This window comes from Anabrus simplex, chromosome 12 (assembly GCF_040414725.1).
Source record: "Anabrus simplex isolate iqAnaSimp1 chromosome 12, ASM4041472v1, whole genome shotgun sequence".
In the NCBI taxonomy this organism is placed as follows: domain Eukaryota; kingdom Metazoa; phylum Arthropoda; class Insecta; order Orthoptera; family Tettigoniidae; genus Anabrus; species Anabrus simplex.
In genome coordinates, this window is record NC_090276.1 from 72,519,400 (window position 1) to 72,539,878 (window position 20,479).

The window sequence follows — 20,479 nt, forward strand, 5'->3', positions numbered from 1 at the left end:
TATTTGCACATGCCCGATCTTCTGTAAGTGTCTGAACTATGTTGTCATTTCTTCATTAAAATCCCTCGTAAATAAATAAATAAATAAATAAATAAATAAATAAATAAATAAATAAATAAATAAATAAATAAATAAATAAATAAATAAATAAATAAGTAAGCAAGCAATTAGCTTATGTGAGATATGGATGTCACTCAGGGAATCAATTATAATAACTGAACAAATTTAGAAAAATATTACTTTTTAATATAACAGTCAATACAATTTATTTTCAATACTCTACTGACAAAAGCATTGTGTGTGTATTCAGGAATGGAAGATATAAAATTTGTATGGTTACCCTCTTAGACCCGTTTTCCAATATGGGGTTCGGAATTGAGGTGAGATGAATATGCTACTTTGCTAGTGGCTTTACATCGCACCGACACAGACAGGTCTTATGGCGACGATGGGATAGGAAAGGCCTAGGAGTGGGAAGGAAGTGGCAGTGGCCTTAATTAAGGTACAGCCCCAGCATTTGCCTGGTGTGAAAATGAGAAACCACGGAAAACCATCTTCAGGGCTGCAGACAGTGGGATTCAAACTCGCTATCTCTCAGATGCCCCTAACCGCACGGCCAACTCACCCTGCGAGATGAATATGTAAGTCACGTTTTTACGGCCGGATGCCCTTCCCGGCGCCAACCTCGAATGAGGAGCCAATGAATATGAAATGACTGCTGGTGAATTAAATTGGGTAACGAGGTGGAACGAATCAGCTGCGGCCTACGAATAGGAACTGTCTGGCATTTGCTTGGAAGTGAAAATGGAAAACGCAAGAAAACCAATCTCAGGACAGCCGATGGTGGGGTTCGAACCCATTCGCCTCCAAGGCAATAGCGTGTTAACACACACAGCCAGTTAACTCAGTGGAAGATATAAATTTTACAAAATGACACGGATAGCTTCGATAAACTATTTTTTTTAAGTTTGTGGCTTTTAGCATTTGTGATAGATCTTAAACATTACCAAAAACAACATAAGGTTCTAAGTCAAAATGTTTGTGGACACAGCTGTTTCAAATTAGCACCAAAAAGTTCAAGATGGTAACTTTCTTGGTCTTTTTAAATGTAAACCAGATATTTTATAAAAAGAATAGAATTCTCATATTAAATAACATTTAAATTCTTAAAATACCAAATCTTCTGTTAAAATATTTTACTCTGGGTTGACTATACGTTGAATTTAATTAAGAAAGTGTATACTTTTCAGAAGCTGCCTATGCAAGGCAATAAAAGAGTCTTCTTTCACCTAAAAGAAGGTGGGTTCAATTCTCTGACAGATAAAAACAAGGTCTCCACTTCTGTTGAGGCACATGATCCTGAGGTTCACTTAGCCCGCAACACAAATGAGTACCAAATTAATTCCTGGGAGCAAAGACAGTCAAACACAGAGCTAACCACTATCACGCTTACTGCCTTTAACTTCCACTTTTCTGAGGCCATGAGTGTCTTCAGGGCCTGCACAGATATGGCTTTGCTTTGCGATACTGTATACCTCCACGGCCCAAGTCCAAAACGTCATCAGCTTTATAAACTCATATTCTGAGTCAACTCAAGTGCAAGTATACATCCATACAAGATGCTAAAACAAACTTGATATATTCAAACCAACTTTTCTATTTTCTTCTCGGTCATCGTACAAAACAACAAATGTCTTTCTTCCGCTGCAGCGCAGGGCCACAATCAATGCACAGTGCTATGAAGACACGCTGCAGAAACTGAACCGCGCCATTAAGTTGAAACGCTCGGGCATGCTAGCCCACGCCCCCACACTGCTAATTCTGTCAGGAATTGATAGTGCGTATTTCCCTTCAAAACTCCTACTCTAGTAATAAAGACAAAACAGCTCAGTGAATTATGATATTAAAGTACATTATTTGATAAAACTTAAGTTATAAGTGGCATTACTGGAGATCTTCATGTTCAATTGATTTCCCACAAAATGTTGCATCAGAATAGCTTGAACATTACTAAACGCTTACTCTAAAAATTCAAAAGGCTACAAATGCTATAAACCACAAACTCTACCTATGACTAGATCTGTTCTGAGAATTGCTGGCAAAAAAGCACCTATTCTCTACTTCTTTGAGGCAGCCTCACTGCTCTCGGATAGCTCTTGCAACTCCTTTTCCCAACCCAGAATCTTGGCGAGTTTTGCCACATTTTCCGTGATGTCTCCCGTCAGCACAGCGTCTCTGTTTCTCATGCCAAAAGTCCCGACCACATCCCTGTTGAGCAGCAACCTTGGCACGTGATCAGAAACTTCGTTAGCGATGGCAGCGAAGGGATACACCTAGAAGAAGAAACCATGCTACCATGAAGAAACGCACGCTGTCAATAAAAAGATAATCATTAGTACATTATATGCAAAGTTATACAGCAAGCTCATGCATAAGAGAGAAACAATCTTCAGATTACAAACAATCTTCTTATAGCGAGATACTTAAGGAATGGCCAAGTCATCCCCATTCAGAATGGAAAACAGCTTTAAGTAATTTATGTTCCTTAACCACGCATTAGAGGCGGTTTTCAGACCAAACGGCTAGGTGATTCACTTTTAAATATCCACCAGAGTGTGGGTGCTGTACGTTCATGTTCATCATTGTCAATATTCTTTGCAATGAGAGTTATTAAACATTTTGGTATGAAAGAACGAGGACTTTAACTGTATTTTATTGTGTGCATTCATCACAGTATTATGATTTTGCAAGTAAATTTTCTTTGACTACTGTAACATTCAACCAATTGACAAAAAAGAAAAAAATTTGCTTCTTTCTAAAAGGAATTTCCTACCGTCATTAGTACGCTTGTATCTGAAACTAAGGGATTTCAAAAACGTTTTCATGGAAGATACAGAGCCCCTATAGTGAATTGTCTCCTTCACTATGTACAAAAAATTTTAACCCATTCCAGTCTGGGCCTTAATATCCCTAACAAACGTTCTGGACTAGGAATTTTTAAGGATATTTAAAACATTATATCTCTGTACCTGTAGGAGATATTTGCATGATTCTTTTTTTTTTTCTTTTTTTCGTGCTTGTTTGAGCATCTAGTTCTGAAAAACACTGTTTGTATTATGTCAACTATCACTTGAGATATTAAAATTGTTTATATATATTATACCATGTTTTACGAATGGAAAAAAAATGTCTGACGGATAATTAAGCAAGTACAGTTTTCTGAAATACTGTTATATTTACCCTATTTTGCTAATATAAAATGTGCATTGCAATTACAAAACGACAACAATAATGAGTATGATATAAAAATAATAATTTTTCAATAATAATACTAATAATTACAATAATGAAAATGGGAGCTCTTATGAAATTTTATTTTAATTGATAATTTTTTTCAAAAGTTACTCAAATGTAAAAATATTGTTCCATTTACCACAAAAGACTTATGAGAAAAATAAAATACAGTCTTCTAAACAGACAACTTCACTAATATGTAGATAATCTTACGTATTCATGCAAATTTGAAATACGTGGGAACATGCGCTAGTATGTAAAAATTTCAAACAAAATTATTAAAAACATGTAACATGCGCTAGGCCGTAAAACGAACTCCAATCTTAATGAAATGTAAGAAGTTGTTTCGAATTCGTAAGTCAATAATATGTTCATCTGCGCATAAACTTATAATATATCATAAAATATAAAAAATATCACTTTCGTCAAGCACATGTTTGCTGCGAGAAGCCATGTCTTAGAGCTCAATGAGTGACATCATCTACTAATGCATGTTGATCGAAAATATCGTAAATTCTCTGACAGACATATAATACTGCCATCTGCTTAAATACTCTCGTAACCAATACATGAAGAAACATGATGTAACCACCAGAATGCGTGCACAGCTCGTTCTCGATGTTTAGTAAATTGTCAAACATTACTACGGGCTATGCCCGCAGCACAGCCTGAGCCTAATTTTGGCTACTGCGAGCTATGCTAGACCACAGTTAGACCGGAAAGAGTTAAGCTGTTGGAAATTGTCCATTATCATACAAGTCAAATATTGATCACACTTTTCAAAATTGTCCAAATTTTTTGCACGTTTGTGCGATACTTCCCCGGTGATCTAAACATGGCCTTATTCCCTATTTGAACAATCTTTCTGCCCTCGGAAAGAATATTGGACAGTGTGTGTGTACACTCACTCTGCAAGCTTGAGCAATCAGCTCCCAAATTTGAGAAAAAGTGTGTTCATGCGCACTTCTATATTTGAAAGCTTCTTTAAAAAGCCATACACACTGTAAATTATACTTCTTGCCTAACTGTGTAAAACTTTAGGAGTAGAGTTCATGGTTTATAGCATTTAAAAATCAGATATTTATTGTTTTCATTTTCAAATTTAGCATTTTGTAGCATCTATACCTCTCAAATTTAGCGTTTTGTCGCAAATTGGTTTAAAATAAGCATAATTTGCTAAATTGCACACACAACAGTTGGGAGTAAAATCATACTGTTTAATCACACATTGCTCGTCATGCAGTTTTGAATACACTATGGAAAATAAGACAAACATCAACATAAGACTGCAAGAAGTATTACACACACACACACACACACACACACACACACATGAATATGCATATATACAAATTTACAAACACAATTTCAAAGTGAAAAATACTATTCTGAACATATTCATTTATCACAGCACAGCACACCTATAAGAAAGAGGAATTTCAATTATGATTGAAGTATTATTATTATTATTATTATTATTATCGTATGGCATTTACAAGCATAATCTGTAAAAATATACAATTAACATACACATTAAAATATAGAGGTAATTAAACCAGAATGTCCAGCTTCAACAACCAGTCCACTGCACTTGGTGTCAATTCATGCAGAGTCCGTAAACCGTCCTTAAATGCTGACAGTGGACAGCTCTCAACAACATGAAGCAATGTCTGCTTCTCAGCACCACACTCACACGCAGCACTTTCACAATATCCCCACTTTTTCATCATATATCGGCACCTGCCGTGGCCTGTTCTGAAACGGTTGAGTTTTGACCACTTATGTCGAGGAAGATCGAAACCTGGCACTTTCTTCGTTGGGTCTTTAATCAGAAAGGCGTTAGTGGGTGGACATTGTTCCCATCGCTGTCTCCATTCTGCTGTTACACTGAATTTTTCATAGGAGTGTAGATCAGTCCAGAGTGGATTCCTGGATTTTAACCTCATCACAGGTGGATCTCTTAAGGCATTGAACAAAAGTGAGTTCCTGTGTGCAAAGGTCTTCTTGAGCAACTGTACTTTTGCTGCTTTTCTCCTCAGATCTGGAGGAGCAATGTTTGCTAAAACAGGCAGCCACTGAGTAGGAGTCGACCTCACTGTACCAGTAACAACTCTCATGGTTTCATTGAGCTGTACGTCAATCTTGCTCGAATGTACGCTGTTTTCCCACACAGGAGCGCAGTACTCACCAGCTGAGTATACTAGAGAAAGTGAAGCAGTGCGAAGAGTGTTTGCATCTGCACCCCAGTTGCTGCCCGCTAGTTTATGCAGTAGATTTACTCTTGTACTCAGCTTCTTTGACAAATTCGAGCAATGCTGTTTGAACGACAAGGACCGATCCAGTGTGACACCCAGATATTTTGGGAAGAAGTTGTGGGAGACTTCTGTTCCGTTAAAAAGCACATGTAGCTTCCGATTAGCTTCCATGTTATGCAAGTGGAATGCTGTTACTTCCGTTTTACTAGGATTTGGTTGGAGTCTCCATTTGTGAAAATAGTCACACATGGTAGCTAGGTCCTCTGTAAGTACATCCTCACAGTGTGCCAAATCCGTACTCTGAGTAATTAAAGCTAGATCATCTGCAAACTGTATCTTCTTTGAAGTTGTTCTTGGCAGGTCATGGATGTAAAGATTGAATAGAATGGGAGATAAAACTGACCCTTGGGGTAAACCATTATTTAGAGATCTCCACCTGCTTCTTTCACCATTCAGAAATACAGCAAGTCGACGGTTGGATAACATGTTGTTTAGTAAGCATGCTAGCTTCTGACAAGGGATGACTTGAACAAACTTGAGCAACAGTCCCTCTCTCCAGACCGTGTCATAGGCTGATGTAAGGTCGACAAAAGCTGCAGCAGTCTTCAGTCTTTTCTGGAATCCTGCTTCAATCTCTGTTGTCAGTGTTAACACCTGATCACAACAACTACGATTCTTTCTGAAACCCCCTTGCTCAACTGGGATGACTCTTTCTATTGCTTCCTGGATACGGTTAAGTATCATTCTTTCAAGCATCTTGTAGATTACACTAAGGAGTGAAATTGGTCGATAATGTGAAGCATCAGTTCCTTCCTTTCCTGGTTTCAAGACTGCAATTACTTTGGCTTGTTTTAACAACTTAGGTAATTTACCAGTTCGTAGAATTTCATTGAAGAAGTTGACTAGCCATTGTTTTGTACCAGGGCCTATGGCCTTCAGAAACTCCGGATAGATTTCATCCAGACCCGCAGCTTTATTTATCTTTATCTTGGATAGAGCCTTGTCCAGTTCTTCAGTACTGAAGTCACAGGAATACTCCGGATGGGATGTCAACTGTGATCTTCTCGTTCTTAGTTGCTTCTTAACACTCCTTGCGTGTACCTTGTCCATCTTCGCTCTAGAGATTTGTGTCAGTCTGGAGGCAATGGTGTTTGGGTTCATTGGCAAACTTCTGCGTTTCATTGTAGGGTCACTACCAAGTTTTCTAATGAGGTTCCAGGCTTTACGACTAGAGTGTGTGAAGTCTATCTCTGCTGTAGTTCTGTGCCACTTCTCTCTCCTAGATTTACTTAGAGCCCTTAGCAACTCATCAGCTGTTGTTTTATTAGGAGAGTTCTGATATTCGGTGTAGAGCTGATTACATTCTTCTGACCATCCTGGTATATACGTCTTGCGATATCCCCGGGGAATAAACTTCCTAGCATTAGCTTTTATGGCGTTGACAAATCTATTGTAATTTTCAGGAACTGGTCGTATCCACTGTACAGTGTTATCAAGTCCTTCTGCAAATTTATCCCACTTTGCTAGTCGAAAATTCCAACGAGGTTGTGGTACTGAAGACACAAGAGGGATCTCAGTGCCATAGTAAATAATAACTGGTCTGTGTTGACTGTGAGGAAAGGAACTGATGACCTTTCGTTGTACCATGTGTTGATTCTCAGGAGTTGACTGTGACACTATGCACAGGTCAGGAGAATAATCCTTTAGCCACATGCCAATTGCTTAAATGGGTCCTCCTTCATGCGAGACCGCCTATCAGTTACAATCATGTTGTACTTGCTTATAAAAAACCTCTCTACATCGGGACTGTTCGTGGAAGCCCAAATGCACTGCAATGCTGCCGAGGCAAAGGAAGGACTCCAAAACATTTTTCTTCTTCCATTCAAGGCTTTGATTGCAAAGTCGGCACATCAATATAGGCCTATCTGTATCCCTTACATAAAAATGCCCCAATTTGTAACTCTCAGCACGCTCTTTGATCTTCACTTTGCTCCTACCCACGGCTACCAGACAATACGTGTAAAATAAATCGCTACCGTACTTTAAAACAGAACTACTACTCAACGCCTATGTCAAGAATAACCGACTATGATCAAGAGTCAACACAAAGAGAATGAACATGTGTGCTTGAAAGTGCATTTGCTGTTTGATTGGTTGTTCTTCGCACTGCCCTTTGGCCGGCAAAAGTTATTCCATACATTGAATGATTTAAGACGCCGTAATAATTCTTTCCCCTGAAATAAATAACAACATATATCTTATTTTTAAGAAAAATGCATAGTTTTTAAAAAGAGATGTGTATTTCATATAAAACTGAGAATTTCACATAAATTGTATAATTTCACATTTTGAACCAATTTCGCATTTCATCGCTAAAACCACTCGTAGGGGTCATATAAGATCAAGGCACATACACTGACAAAGTTTCAATATATTTCGCATTTACTGTAAACTCTATTCATGAGTAATACTAGTATCAAGTGTTTCACTGCTAACACACATTATGAATACAAACTCAGAACATGTCTTAAACTTCCACCACACTAAGCTGATACTGCAATAATCTCACCGTAACTTGTATTTCACCGAGAAAGCTTCTCCAAATACAGTTCCCCAGCAAACCTAAATATTTCAGCATCTTCTAATCTTTCTCACTAATGAGAAATGTAAACTGAAATTATCCCTTCTGTTCAAGGGCAGATGATATTTACCAAATGTCTGGTCTTAGAATCATTGGGTTTGGACAGACAGCTTCAGAATTTTTAGCACTTTCACATAGAATCACCAAAACAATTGAATCTGTAACGATTTTCATACGCAAAAGAAATGCAGATATCTAACACAGCTCGCCAGCGTGGCAATTTATTTATCTAGGCAACGCTGCGCTATTCAATTAGCTGGCACGGACGGGCGAGCAAATCATCATGTTCATAGTTGTTCTGTGTTTATTATAGTAGCTACTGATCTAATGGACAATGACACATGCAAGATTCCTTATTATCCTACAAACTGCTTTACATCGCACAGACACACGTAGGTCTTATGGCGACATTGGGATGGGAAAGGGCTAGGAGTGGGAAGGAAGCGGCCGTGGCCTTAATTAAGGCCCCATCATTTGTCAAGTATAGAAATGGGAAACTATGGAAAACCATGTTCAGGGCTGCTGACAGTGGAGCTCGGACCCACTATACCCCGAATGACAGCTTCGTGGCCCAAAACACGCAGGTTATAAAAGTAAACATACTTCGGGGGGGGGAGAGGAGGCAGAACTGGCTGGTCCTTGGCTATAACATTTGTATATTTTAAACTAAGCTTGAGTACCAAAACGTAAAATTTTACCCACTGAATCCAGGGCTGTATAATAGTTATATAAATAATGCTGGCACTGTGAGAACAAGAAAGTTTTGAACACATGGTAAAAAAGAATGAAAGAGTAAAATGGGAAAACAAGGAAAACTACCACTTCTTCTTATCGATATACTACATCCTCATAGGATGTCAGCTATCATCAGGGCAGTCACGTTCTTGTTCTCAGGATATATGAAAAGTGTGGAAGTACCGTGTCTATACCATCCTCAGAGATTCCGTAGCCAAGATATTCTTCTTCTCCCCCTATTTCTCCTTCATTGTAACTTACCTTGTAAGAAGATAATCTGAAGGATACTTGTATTATTTTTAATGACATTTTGGAATGACATGCTGGAGTCGTTGGCTGTAACTCGATCTGAGTCTGTAACTTCCTCCTGCATACATTGACCAGTTCAACTCAGTTTATGGATGTGTTTCCGATGACTAAACAGACCAATCCCGGCATAAAACATAGGCCCACACAAATCACACTGAATTGATGCAGGAGGGCAGGGTTGTAATTGACGGAGTTTTCTTGCTTGTCGCTTGGCCTCTTGATGTCTGCGGCGTTCTCTTTCAAACAAGATGACAGCAGTAGATGTAGTGTTCCGCCACAGTGAATGGTCCACAGCACATTCTTCCCATGTCTGTATATTTATACCAGTTGTCTTCATGATGTGTTTCAGCTGGTCCTTAAAATGCGTAAGAGGGGCTCCATGAGGTCTATTGGTGGAGCAAAGTTCACCCTAAAGAATTTAGCGGGGAAGCCTGGTATCACTCATGCAGAGAGCATAGCCTAACCATCTCAGTTGATGAGCGATGATTGTTGCCTCAATGCTATTTAGCTGCGCTTTGTCGAAAACTGCGGTGTTGGTCACATAGTCCTCCTACTTAATATTCAAGATGTATCTCACATTCTGTTGGTGGAAGCGCTCAAGTTTTTTGAAATCACAGCGATAGAGCGTCCAAGTTTTACAGCCATACAGCAGCTTGGAAATGACAACAGCTTTGTACACCATGAGTTTGGTATGTAGTTTTAACAAACCAATAAGTTTGATTGTATAAGATCTACCTTTTCAATACAAGATATGTTGTTGATTAAAATTACAACCTCATTTATTAAATGGTACCGGTTCCAACATCCATGGACGTCATCATCAGCCAAATAGGGTCATTAAACAAAGATGGACATTGAAGTTGAAACACACCCCCCACATCCATGGACGTCATCATCAGCCAAATAGGGTCATTAAACAAAGATGGACATTGAAGTTGAAACACACAAAATTGACCCTCATAATTAAAACTGTCTATAACAAGTTGAAATACAAAGCATATTTATGCTAAATGTCCAGGTTTGAACATGTAATTAGTACAAGTTTGACAACTTGTTAGTCACAAATAAAATAAAAAAACTGAAGCTGAGAAGCCTCGCAGAAAATAAGTTTGAAGTCTTTGACAGTCTTAAAATTTTTAGATTTGGGTGCTTTGTACAGCACTGGCATCATCGTATGTAGAGAAATGTATGCTAAGTGCGATGCGGTAATGCTAAATACGTTGAAAGAAGTGGATGATGTTCCTCTGTGAGCATAAAAACAATACTAAGTCAGTAGATAATACATATAAAAACCATCTTCATAAATACGATGTTATGTCGTATTGTGCTGGAGCGAGTGGATCTTGTGACCGGAACTATGTGTTGAAGAAGTTAAAATATTGTCGATACAATGCGGGTTTGTAGTATGAAAGATAAAAACGAGTTAAACTCAGATAGTGGAAATGAAGAAAGAAAGTAAAGCTTTATGAAGAGACTCACCTTTTGCTGGCTGGTTGTGTGTGCTGCGGAGTTGAGTTAAAGAGGAACTGGCAAAGGAGTCGCGTGGACTGACTGGTGAAGGAAGGGGAGAGGGAGGAGTGTGTTAGGTAGGAGGAAGGGGAAAGGCAATAGACAGGGTGGGATCAGGGGTTTTTGGAGGTTGTTTTCTTTTTTTTGCTATTTTGTTTTACGTCACACCGACACAGATATGTCTTATGGCAACGATGGGAGAGGAAAGGCCTAGGAAGTGGAAGGAAGCAGCCGTGGCCTTAATTAAGGTACAGCCCCGGCATTTGCCTGGTTGTGAAAATGAGAAACCACAGAAAACCATCTTCAGGGTTGCCGACAGTGGGGCTCAAAGGTTTTGGAGGTAGGAGGGGATATCGCGTCAAAGAGTTACGACCTATCTGAAAGATTGAGCTATTTTCTGGAATTTTGAACATATTAAACACTGCAATGAGAACATCAAAAAGGATTTTCGGTTTCCTCAGAGATGTCATTTAAATTAAAGTTCGAATTTAAAAATTGGTCTAAGTGAATGTAGCAGCTTTCGGTAGTATCTACAAGAGGGCCCTTGCTAAGCGTGTCAAGGATCTCAATATCCTGGTCTATTCCGTAAAATTTGTGCTTAGCATCGTGTATATGCTGGCCTGCCACGGAAAATCTATTATTCCTGATTGCATTCGTTATGTTCCGTGTACCTAATTTTTATGCTCCGGCCAGTCTGCTCAATATGTGAGCTGCTGCAGTAATTGCATCGAAATCTGTATACACCTGATTCTGAGAAGGGGTTAGAACTATTGATCATGTTGGAATTGCTGTAGAACGTCTGAATTTCTATTGTTAGTTCTGAAAGAGATGACTTTCTTAGCTCATCCGGGAGTTAGTGAAAATCCTTAGACAGAACTACAACTGGACAGAAAGCGTAATGGATTTCCTTATAGATGTATTTGTATCTGTCTACATGAAATTGAAAATCCACAGCCTGTTTCCAGTCATTTGACCGGGTCAGGAATGGAATGAATGAAGCCAACATCTAGCGGCGAGGACAAGAATTGTGCCGGCTGCCGAAGCCTGTCGCACTCCTCTGAGGCAATGATTAATGAATGACAGATGAAATGAAGTGGTATTGGAGAGAGTTGCTAGGATGAAACATGACGAGGAAAACCAGAGTACCTGGAGAAAAACCTGTCCCGCCTCCGCTTTGTCCAGCACAAATCGCACATGGAGTGAACGGGATTTGAACCACAGAACCCAGCGGCGAGAGGCTGGCATGCTGCCACCTGGGCCATGGAGGCTCTGTGTCTGTCTACATATGACCTAATTTTATTTTATATTTATTTATCTTACCTCTAGAGATGTTCCCATAACTATAAGGAAATCTGCAAACAGTGTATCTGACTGATACATGAAGAAACGTTCTGGCATAGCTTCACCAAAGAAAACTATGTCTGGCTTTACCAATCCCTGAAAGGAAAAAGAGAAAAATCATTAGCATTCATTTTTAACTGGACTTTCATAATTTAATTTCATAGTAGTGCTCCACGAAACATTTGTTTTCTAAAAAATAGAGCTACAAAGTCCAAACACTACTTAAACACTAGAACCTTTGATTTCAAGTAAAGCACGCAAGTCCCATGCTGAATCAAACACACAAAATGTCATACATTCCCTGATGAAAGATAAAGAACCAACCTATAGCCCCTTATAGCTTTCAAATCTAATTTTAATAATGCCAAAATTACCGTCAGTGTCTTTCACACATCTTCGTGCAGTCACTGTAAAATAGTGTAGTGAAGTGCAGAAGTCAAGCATGCACTTGTCATTGCTCTGCACCGGTCTGATGTCTTTTGGTCTGTGTCAACAGACGTTTCCTCTGAGAAAGTGGTTGTTTTACCATGTTCAGGTTTTTGGTATTGCCAGAATAAGTGTTCAGGCTTTTCAACTAGAAATACAGCACGGTAACCAGCTCTTCAGTTGGAATGTAATACTTTCTCATTTTTTTTTTTTTTTTTTTTTAACTATTACTCAAAATTAGTTTCGGCAAACTGAAGAAATTAACAGTTAAAAATTAACTCGGTTGAAACTCAAAAGAGATGGCTTCAGATATTGCAATAATAATAATCTCAAGACAGAGGCTAGAATACCGCAAGCTTCTCTTCAAGTAGGTAGCGATTACTGTTTTAACGGGAAGTACAATGGGCAACCTTCCTGTATTTTTTCTTTGTTCGTAGTCAAGTCTCCTCAAACTGTTACGTTGCATTGCTCGAACTTTTGCTGCCAGAGGCGGTAAGTTGACGATTCTCAATCCCTTGTTACATGACCATACCACCTGTGGGTGGCGGCAGTAGAATTACACCCACGGTATCCCCTGCCTGTCGTAAGAGGCCCAAGGTGCTCTGAACTTGGGAGCGTGGTTTGGCCACCATGGGACCCTTAGCTGAGTTCTAGCATTGCTTCCACTTACTCGTGTCAGGCTCCTCACTTTCATCTATCCTATCCAACTTCCCATGGTCAACTCTTGTTCTTTTCTGACCCCAACTGTGATAGATTTTTAAGGCTAGGGACTCTTGCATTTTCACACCATTCATAGCCGTTGTCTTTCTTTAGCCGAAACCTTCATTTTTCGAAGTGTCTGACCCCTTTCATTTTCCTCCTGATTGGTGTTCTATAGAGGATGGTTGCCCAGTTGTATTTCCTCTTAAAACATTAATCACCTCCACCACCACCAATGCTCACATTCCAGTCTGCCTACCGCTTCCCCTGTGAGGATTGGATGTATACTAAATACTTCTTTGATGATGTGGGGATCACCCTTCCTCGTAACATGAACATATTTCTACGCGACTGTCAGCCCTGTCGTAGCCCCTTCTCTACTTCCTGGGCGGGATGACTGACTCAGGCCGACACTTGAATGTTCCCACTCCAGCGAAGCCCCGAAGATTCTAGTACTCCATCACCAGGGATATGAAAGGAGGCTAGCCGCTAAGAAGTATAGAGTCAGACATCAATATTGTTGGCTGTAGTCAGAGCTGTTGTTTTGTGAGCTGTGAGAGCTTCATCAGAGTAAGTGACTGTTAGAGAGATGTGCTGGTTAGCACTGCTCTGTCTTCGAGTGTACTGAGCTGTGCATCTGAGAGTAATGTTAAAGTGGTGTTGGTGTTGGTCATGCCATGTTATTGTCAAGTGGTACGTGTTGAGTAGCTCAGCATGTGGAACAGACAGGCTGATTGTGAATTAACTGTGTTGGGTTGACTGTGCGAGTTATCGCCTTGTCTACAGTCGAGCAGTGTCGGGATTGTGCGAGTTGTCGGCCTTGTCTGGAGTCGAGCACTGTCTAGCAGTCACGTGACAGTGAAAGTAACTGGACTTGAGTTGAGCAGTGTCCAGCAGTCATGGGATTGTGAGAGTTATTAGCTTTGTCTGCAGTCGAGCAGAGTGTCCAGCAGTCGTGGGAATGTGAGAGTTATCGGCTTTGCCTGGAGTTGAGCAGTGTACAACAATCATGTGATAGTGAGACTTATCGACTTCATCTGGAGTCGAGCAAAGTTCATCTTTATTGTATTGACCAAGGTGGACTAATTACATATTGTTCTTTATCAGCATTTTGTGTATAACCTCATCTTTTGAGTCTATCCTTGGTTCTAGGCATTCCAGTTCTTATCCAATTAAGGATCTTCCAGACAGGCCGAGGTTGCTGAGTTTGTGCTGGTGTTCCTTCTGTTGGCCAATTCCAGTCTGAAAGTATAGACTGCTGCTGCCAGTATTGATTTCCAAGAACACTTGGTGTGACTGGAGCTGCCCTGGTTTTATTAACCCTAGAAAGGTAGCACTCGCCTCCATGATGAACACGTGATACACTTCCCCCAATTCTCCCTTTTATTCTATTTTCACTTATGTCTGGCAGGGCTTCGTCCAATGTTTAGCCTCCTTGCTGCTAGCCGAGAGAGTGGACGGAAAGTTGAGGCAAGTACTGTTTATGATCAGTTTCAAGAATTTTAGCCGTCGCCGATATGAAGCGTTACATATAAATGTTTACTTTTTCCTTCATCTCCAACACGAACTGCTACTAATGATCTGTACTGTTTGCATTTGATTATATAAAGTGGAATATTTCACTTAGTAGTTGTGTGAAAATATACACTGGGACTCTGTATCTATATTTTTTTAGGTTTTACGTATATGGTCAACAGTCTGAAATGGATGGAGATCTCACGGAATAAGAAATCCAGAATATTCTCACTGAACCTTCCGATGACGAAGGAGAAATCCACTATGTTGAACAAGATGATGATTTTGAAGACAGTGACCTAGGTCCGGACTTTATACCCGATGGACAGTAGTTTGATACAGAGGAAGATGAAAATTAAACAGCATATGGCTCGCCAGATGCAGGTCTGTTGATCTGATGCCCGTAAGCGACCTGCAAGTCATGACGAGGATGAAAGGATGATGAAGACTACACAAACACCCAGCCACCGTGCCAGCGGAATTAACCAATTATGGTTAAAATTCATAACCCTGCTGGGAATCAAAACCGGTACTCCTGGCATCGAAGGCCTGCATGCTAACCATTTAGCAACGGAGCCGGACACAGAGTAAGATAAAGATATCATTATGACCAACATTAAAATTGAATAGTGTGTCAAGTGCTATTATTCACTGTCTACTATAAAATGTTTTGTGTGAATTTTATATTGCTTCTTTGCACCTACGCATATGTGTTGTTGTTTGAGTCATCAGTCCATAGACTGGTTTGATGCAGCTCTCCATGCCACCCTATCATGTGCTAACCTTTTCATTTCTACGTAACTATTGTATCCTACATCTGCTCTAATCTGCTTGTCATATTCATACCTTGGTCTACCCCTACCGTTCTTACCACCTACACTTCCTTCCAAAACCAACTGAACAAGTCCTGGGTGTCTTATGATGTGTCTTATCATTCTATCTCTTCTTCTCGTCAAATTTAGCCAAATTGATCTCCTCACCAATTTGATTCAGTATCTCTTCATTCGTAATTCGATCTATCCATCTCACCTTTAGCATTCTTCTGTAACACCACATTTCAAAAGCTTCTATTCTCTTTCTTTCTGAGCCAGTTATCGTCCATGTTTCACTTCCATACAATGCCACACTCCTCACGAAAGTCTTCAATAACATCTTTCTAATTCTGATATCAATGTTTGAAGTGAGCAAATTTCTTATGAAAGCTCTTCCTTGCTTGTGCTAGTCTGCATTTTATGTCCTCCTTACTTCTGCTATCGTTAGTTATTTTACTACCCAAGTAACAATATTCATCTACTTCCTTTAAGACTTTGTTTCCTAATCTAATATTTCCTACATCACCTGCCTTCATTCGACTGCACTTCATTACTTTTGTTTTGGACTTATTTATTTTCATCTTGTACTCCTTACCCAAGACTTCATCCATACCATTCAGCAACTTCGAGATCTTCTGCAGTCTCAGATAAAATAACAATATCATCGGCAAATCTCAAGGTTTTGATTTCCTCTCCTTGGACTGTGATTCCCTTTCCAAATTTATCTCTGATTTCCTTTACTGCCTGTTCTATGTAAACATTGAAAAGGAGAGGGGACAAACTGCAGCCTTGCCTCACTCCTTTCTGGATTGCTGCTTCCTTTTCAAAGCCTTCGATTTTTATACAGATTGTAGATAATTCTTCGTTCTCGGTATCTGATCCCCATCATCATCAGAATCATAAATAGCTTGGTCCAATCAACATTATCGAATGCCTTTTCTAGATCTACGACTGCCATGTACATGGGCTTGTCCTTCTTGATTCGATCCTCTAAGATCAGACGTAAAGTCAGGATTGCTTCACGTGTTCCTACATTTCTTCTGAAACCAAATTGATCTTCTCCCAACTCAGCTTCAACTTGTTTTTCCATTCTTCTGTAAATAATACGTGTTAGAATTTTGCAGGCTTGAGATACTAAACTAATGGTGCGGTAGTTTTCACACCTGTCAGAACCCGCTTTCTTGGCAATAGGCATAACAACATTCTGCCGAAAATCGGATGGGACTTCTTCTGTCTCATACATCTTGCACCCTAAATGAAATAACCTTGCCATGCTGGTTTCTCCTAAGGCAGTCAGTAATTCAGAGGGAATAGCATCAATTCCAGGTGCCTTGTTCCTATTTAGGTCACTCACAGCTCTGTCAAACTCTGACCTCAAAATTGGGTCTCCCATTTCATCAGCATCAACAGCCTCTTCATGTTCCAGAACCAAATTATCTACATCTTTACCTTGATACAACTGTTGGATATGCTCTTGCCATCTTTCTGCTTTGTCTTCTTTCCCTAGAAGTGGCTTTCCATCTGAGCTCATAATATTCATACACCTAGATTTCCTTTCTCCAAAGGTTTCCTTGATTTTCCTGTATGCAGCATCTACCTTTCCCAGGACCATACAGTCTTCGACATCCTTGCACTTCTCCTTCAGCCATTCTTCCTTAGCTATCTTGCACTTTCTATCCACTTGATTCTTTAATCGCCTGTATTCTTTTCTGCCCTCTTCATTTCTAGCATTCTTGTATTTTCGTCGTTCATCAATCAGGTCTAGTATCACCTGAGTCATCCACTGATTCTTAGTTGATCTTTTCTTCCTTCCTAACATTTCTTCAGCAGCCCCACTGACTTCATTTTTCATGACTCTCTTCCTCTATAGTGTTTCCTTCAGCCTTTTCATTTAGTCCTTGTGCAACATGTTCCTTGAAACAATTCCTCACACTCTTTTCTTTCAACTTGTTTAGATCCCATCTTTTTGCATTCTTTCCTTTCTTCAATTTCTTCAACTTCAGATGGCATTTCATGACCAACAAGTTGTGGTCAGAGTCCACGTCTGCTCCTGGGAAAGTTTTGCAATCCAACCACTGGTTTCTGAATCTATGCCTAATCATAATGAAGTCTATTTGATACCTTCCAGTGTCCCCAGATGTGTCGTCCACGTATACAGCCGTCATTTGTGGTGTGAACCAAGTATTGGCAAGGACTAAATTATGATCAGTGCAGAATTCAACCAGACGACTTTCTCTTTCATTCCTTTGTCCCAATCCAAATTCTCCTACTGTACTACCTTCTCTTCCTTGGCCTACCACTGCATTCCAGTCTCCGATCACAATTAGATTCTCGTCACCTTTTACATATTGTATTAAATCTTCTATCTCTTCATATATTCTTTCAATTTCTTCATCAACCGCTGAACTAGTAGGCACATAGACCTGCACTATTGTGATGGGCATTGGTTTGGTGTCTATCTTGCCGACAATAATTCTTTCACTATGCTGGTCGTAGTAGCTTACCCGCTGCCCTATTTTCTTATTCATTATTAAACCAACTCCTGTATTTCCCTTGTTTGTTTTTGTGTTGATAATTCGGTGGTCGCCTGACCAAAAATCTTGTTCTTCCTGCCAACGTACTTCACTTATACCAACTACATCTACCTTTAGCCTATCCATCTCCCTTTTCAGATTCTCTAACCTACCACATCGATTCAAACTTCTAATTCCATGCACTGACTCGCAGAATGTCAGTATCCACCTTCCTGATGATCGCCCCCTCTCGTGTAGTCCCCACCCGGAGATCCGAATTGGGGACTAGTTTACCTCCAGAATATTTTACCCGGGAGGAAGACATCATCAGTACATCATTCATACAGAGAGAGCTGCATGTCCTCGGGAGTTAGTTACGGCTGTAGTTTCCTGTTGCTTTCAGCCGTGTAGCAGTATCAACACAGCTAAGCCATGTTGTGTATTATTACAAGGCCGTATCAGTCAATCATCTAGACTGCCGCCCTTGCAACCACCGGAAGGCTACTACCCCCCTTTCGATGAACCATTCGTTAGTCTGGTCTCTCAACAGATACCCATCCGATATGGTTGCACCTGCGGCTCGGCTATCTGCATCATTGGGACACGCAAGCCTCCCCACCGCGGCAAGGTCACATGGTTCGCAGAGGAGGACCTACTCATATATCTCACTAAAACTGAGATGTACTTGTAATTATAATTTAGTCATATCAAATGAGATGTTTAGCCTCCTTGCTGCTAGCCGAGAGAGTACGGAAAATTGAGGCAAGTACTGGTTATGATCAATTTCAAAAATTGTAGCCGCCTGTTGTCCTCCTCTAGTCTGAGTTTCTCAGTTTCAGCTGCTACTTGCTGTCGGACTGACGGTGGAGCTGTGCCCCAAGTAAGAATTGGGAGATGAGACCTTGAAATTGTGGAAAGCTTCAAGTACTTGAGACGTCATCTGACGAAGGATTCAGGGTTGAATGTGTAGATCAATAAAAGGCTACAACAGGGAAATGCATGTTACTAGAATATGAGGACCTTGATCTGAAAAAATGAAGAAAGAAGGAAGTGTAATTTTTTTTTTTTTTTTTTTTGCTAGGGGCTTTACTTCGCACCGACACAGATAGGTCTTATGGCGACGATGGGATAGGAAGGGCCTAGGAGTTGGAAGTGGCCATGGCTTTAATGAAGGTACAGCCCCATCATTCGCCTGGTGTGAAAATGAGGAAGCATGAAAACCAACTTCAGGGCTGCTCTGATGATGATGATGATGATGATGCTTGTTGTTTTACGGGGCCTAACATCTAGGTCATCGGCCCCTGATGGTACGAAATGAGAAGAAATGTAATGACAAAATAAAAATAAAAAATCCTCCACCGACCAGACTTCAAAGCGTGAGGACGAAAAATGAACGGATGGATATGAAGTTAAAACAATCATTGGAGCCGACCCGCAATGCCTCAGTCTTAGAAAATGACGGAAAATGATAGTAATACTGACCAAGGGACTGCTTCTAGAGTTCAATACTGAATTGATGATGCTTGCAAGCTACAGGGGTCCAAAATATAGGTCATCGGCCTCTCAAAATGGTACTTATCGCTTTGAAAGTAGAACCATAGTATTTGACATGATGCGGTACTAATCAAAAGTATCGTAGACTCGCGGTATTCCACACATTATGGTACTACTCACAGGTAATGAAATTCGCACATGTAATACAGACCTATGGTGTTTAACATATAGCGGCGCCATTTACAGGCAACGCAAACCTATGGTTTTCTTCACATAAGTGTACTAACCACAGGGACTTCTTTTTTTTGCTAGCGGCTTTACGTCGCACCGACACAGATAGGTCTTATGGCGACGATGGGATAGGAAAGGCCTAGGAGTTGGAAGGAAGCGCCCGTGGCCTTAATTAAGGTACAGCCCCAGTATTTGCCTGGTGTGAAAATGGGAAACCACGGAAAACCATCTTCAGGGCTGCCGATAGTGGGATTCGAACCTACTATCTCCCGGATGCAAGCTCACAGCCGCGCGCCTCTACGCGCACGGACAGGGACTCTTACTATCCCGTGGTGTTCCTTATATAGTGTGTACTAATCATAGACAAGCCAGAACCCTGGTGTCACTCATATAGTGCTACTAATCACAGGTACCGTAAAAGCCTGACTGGACGGTGCTCCTGGTTGCTACTTATCAAAAACCTATTTGGTACCTAACATAGTGGTACTACGCGGAAGTAACAGCGACCCATGGTGTTCCCCGCATGGTGGTACTAATCACAAGTAGTTTCAAGGTTCTAATCCAATCATCCCTTGGGCGCCCCTTTTAGTCGCCTCTTACGACAGGCAGGGGATACCGTGGGTGTATTCTTCGTCTGCGTCCCCCACCCACAGGGGGTTGTGTGTTTGGTCCGCGAGAGGTATTTTATTTCCCTCAAGTCCACAG

General features: G+C 40.4%; 1 protein-coding gene across 2 annotated transcripts in view; it reads right to left on the reverse strand.

The window, feature by feature from the left end:
• Positions 1 to 224: 224 nt before the first annotated feature.
• Positions 225 to 20,479, reverse strand: part of LOC136884499 (NAD-dependent protein deacetylase sirtuin-3) — a 43,731-nt gene continuing 23,476 nt past the window's right edge. For both annotated transcript variants that reach the window (XM_067156707.2, XM_067156709.2), the window contains exons 5-6: positions 12,064 to 12,180; positions 225 to 2,333 (exon numbers count right to left, since the gene is read on the reverse strand). In XM_067156707.2, coding sequence (XP_067012808.2) covers positions 2,118 to 2,333; positions 12,064 to 12,180 — 333 coding nt within the window. In that variant the 3' untranslated portion in view covers positions 225 to 2,117. The remainder of the gene's footprint in view (positions 2,334 to 12,063; positions 12,181 to 20,479) is intronic.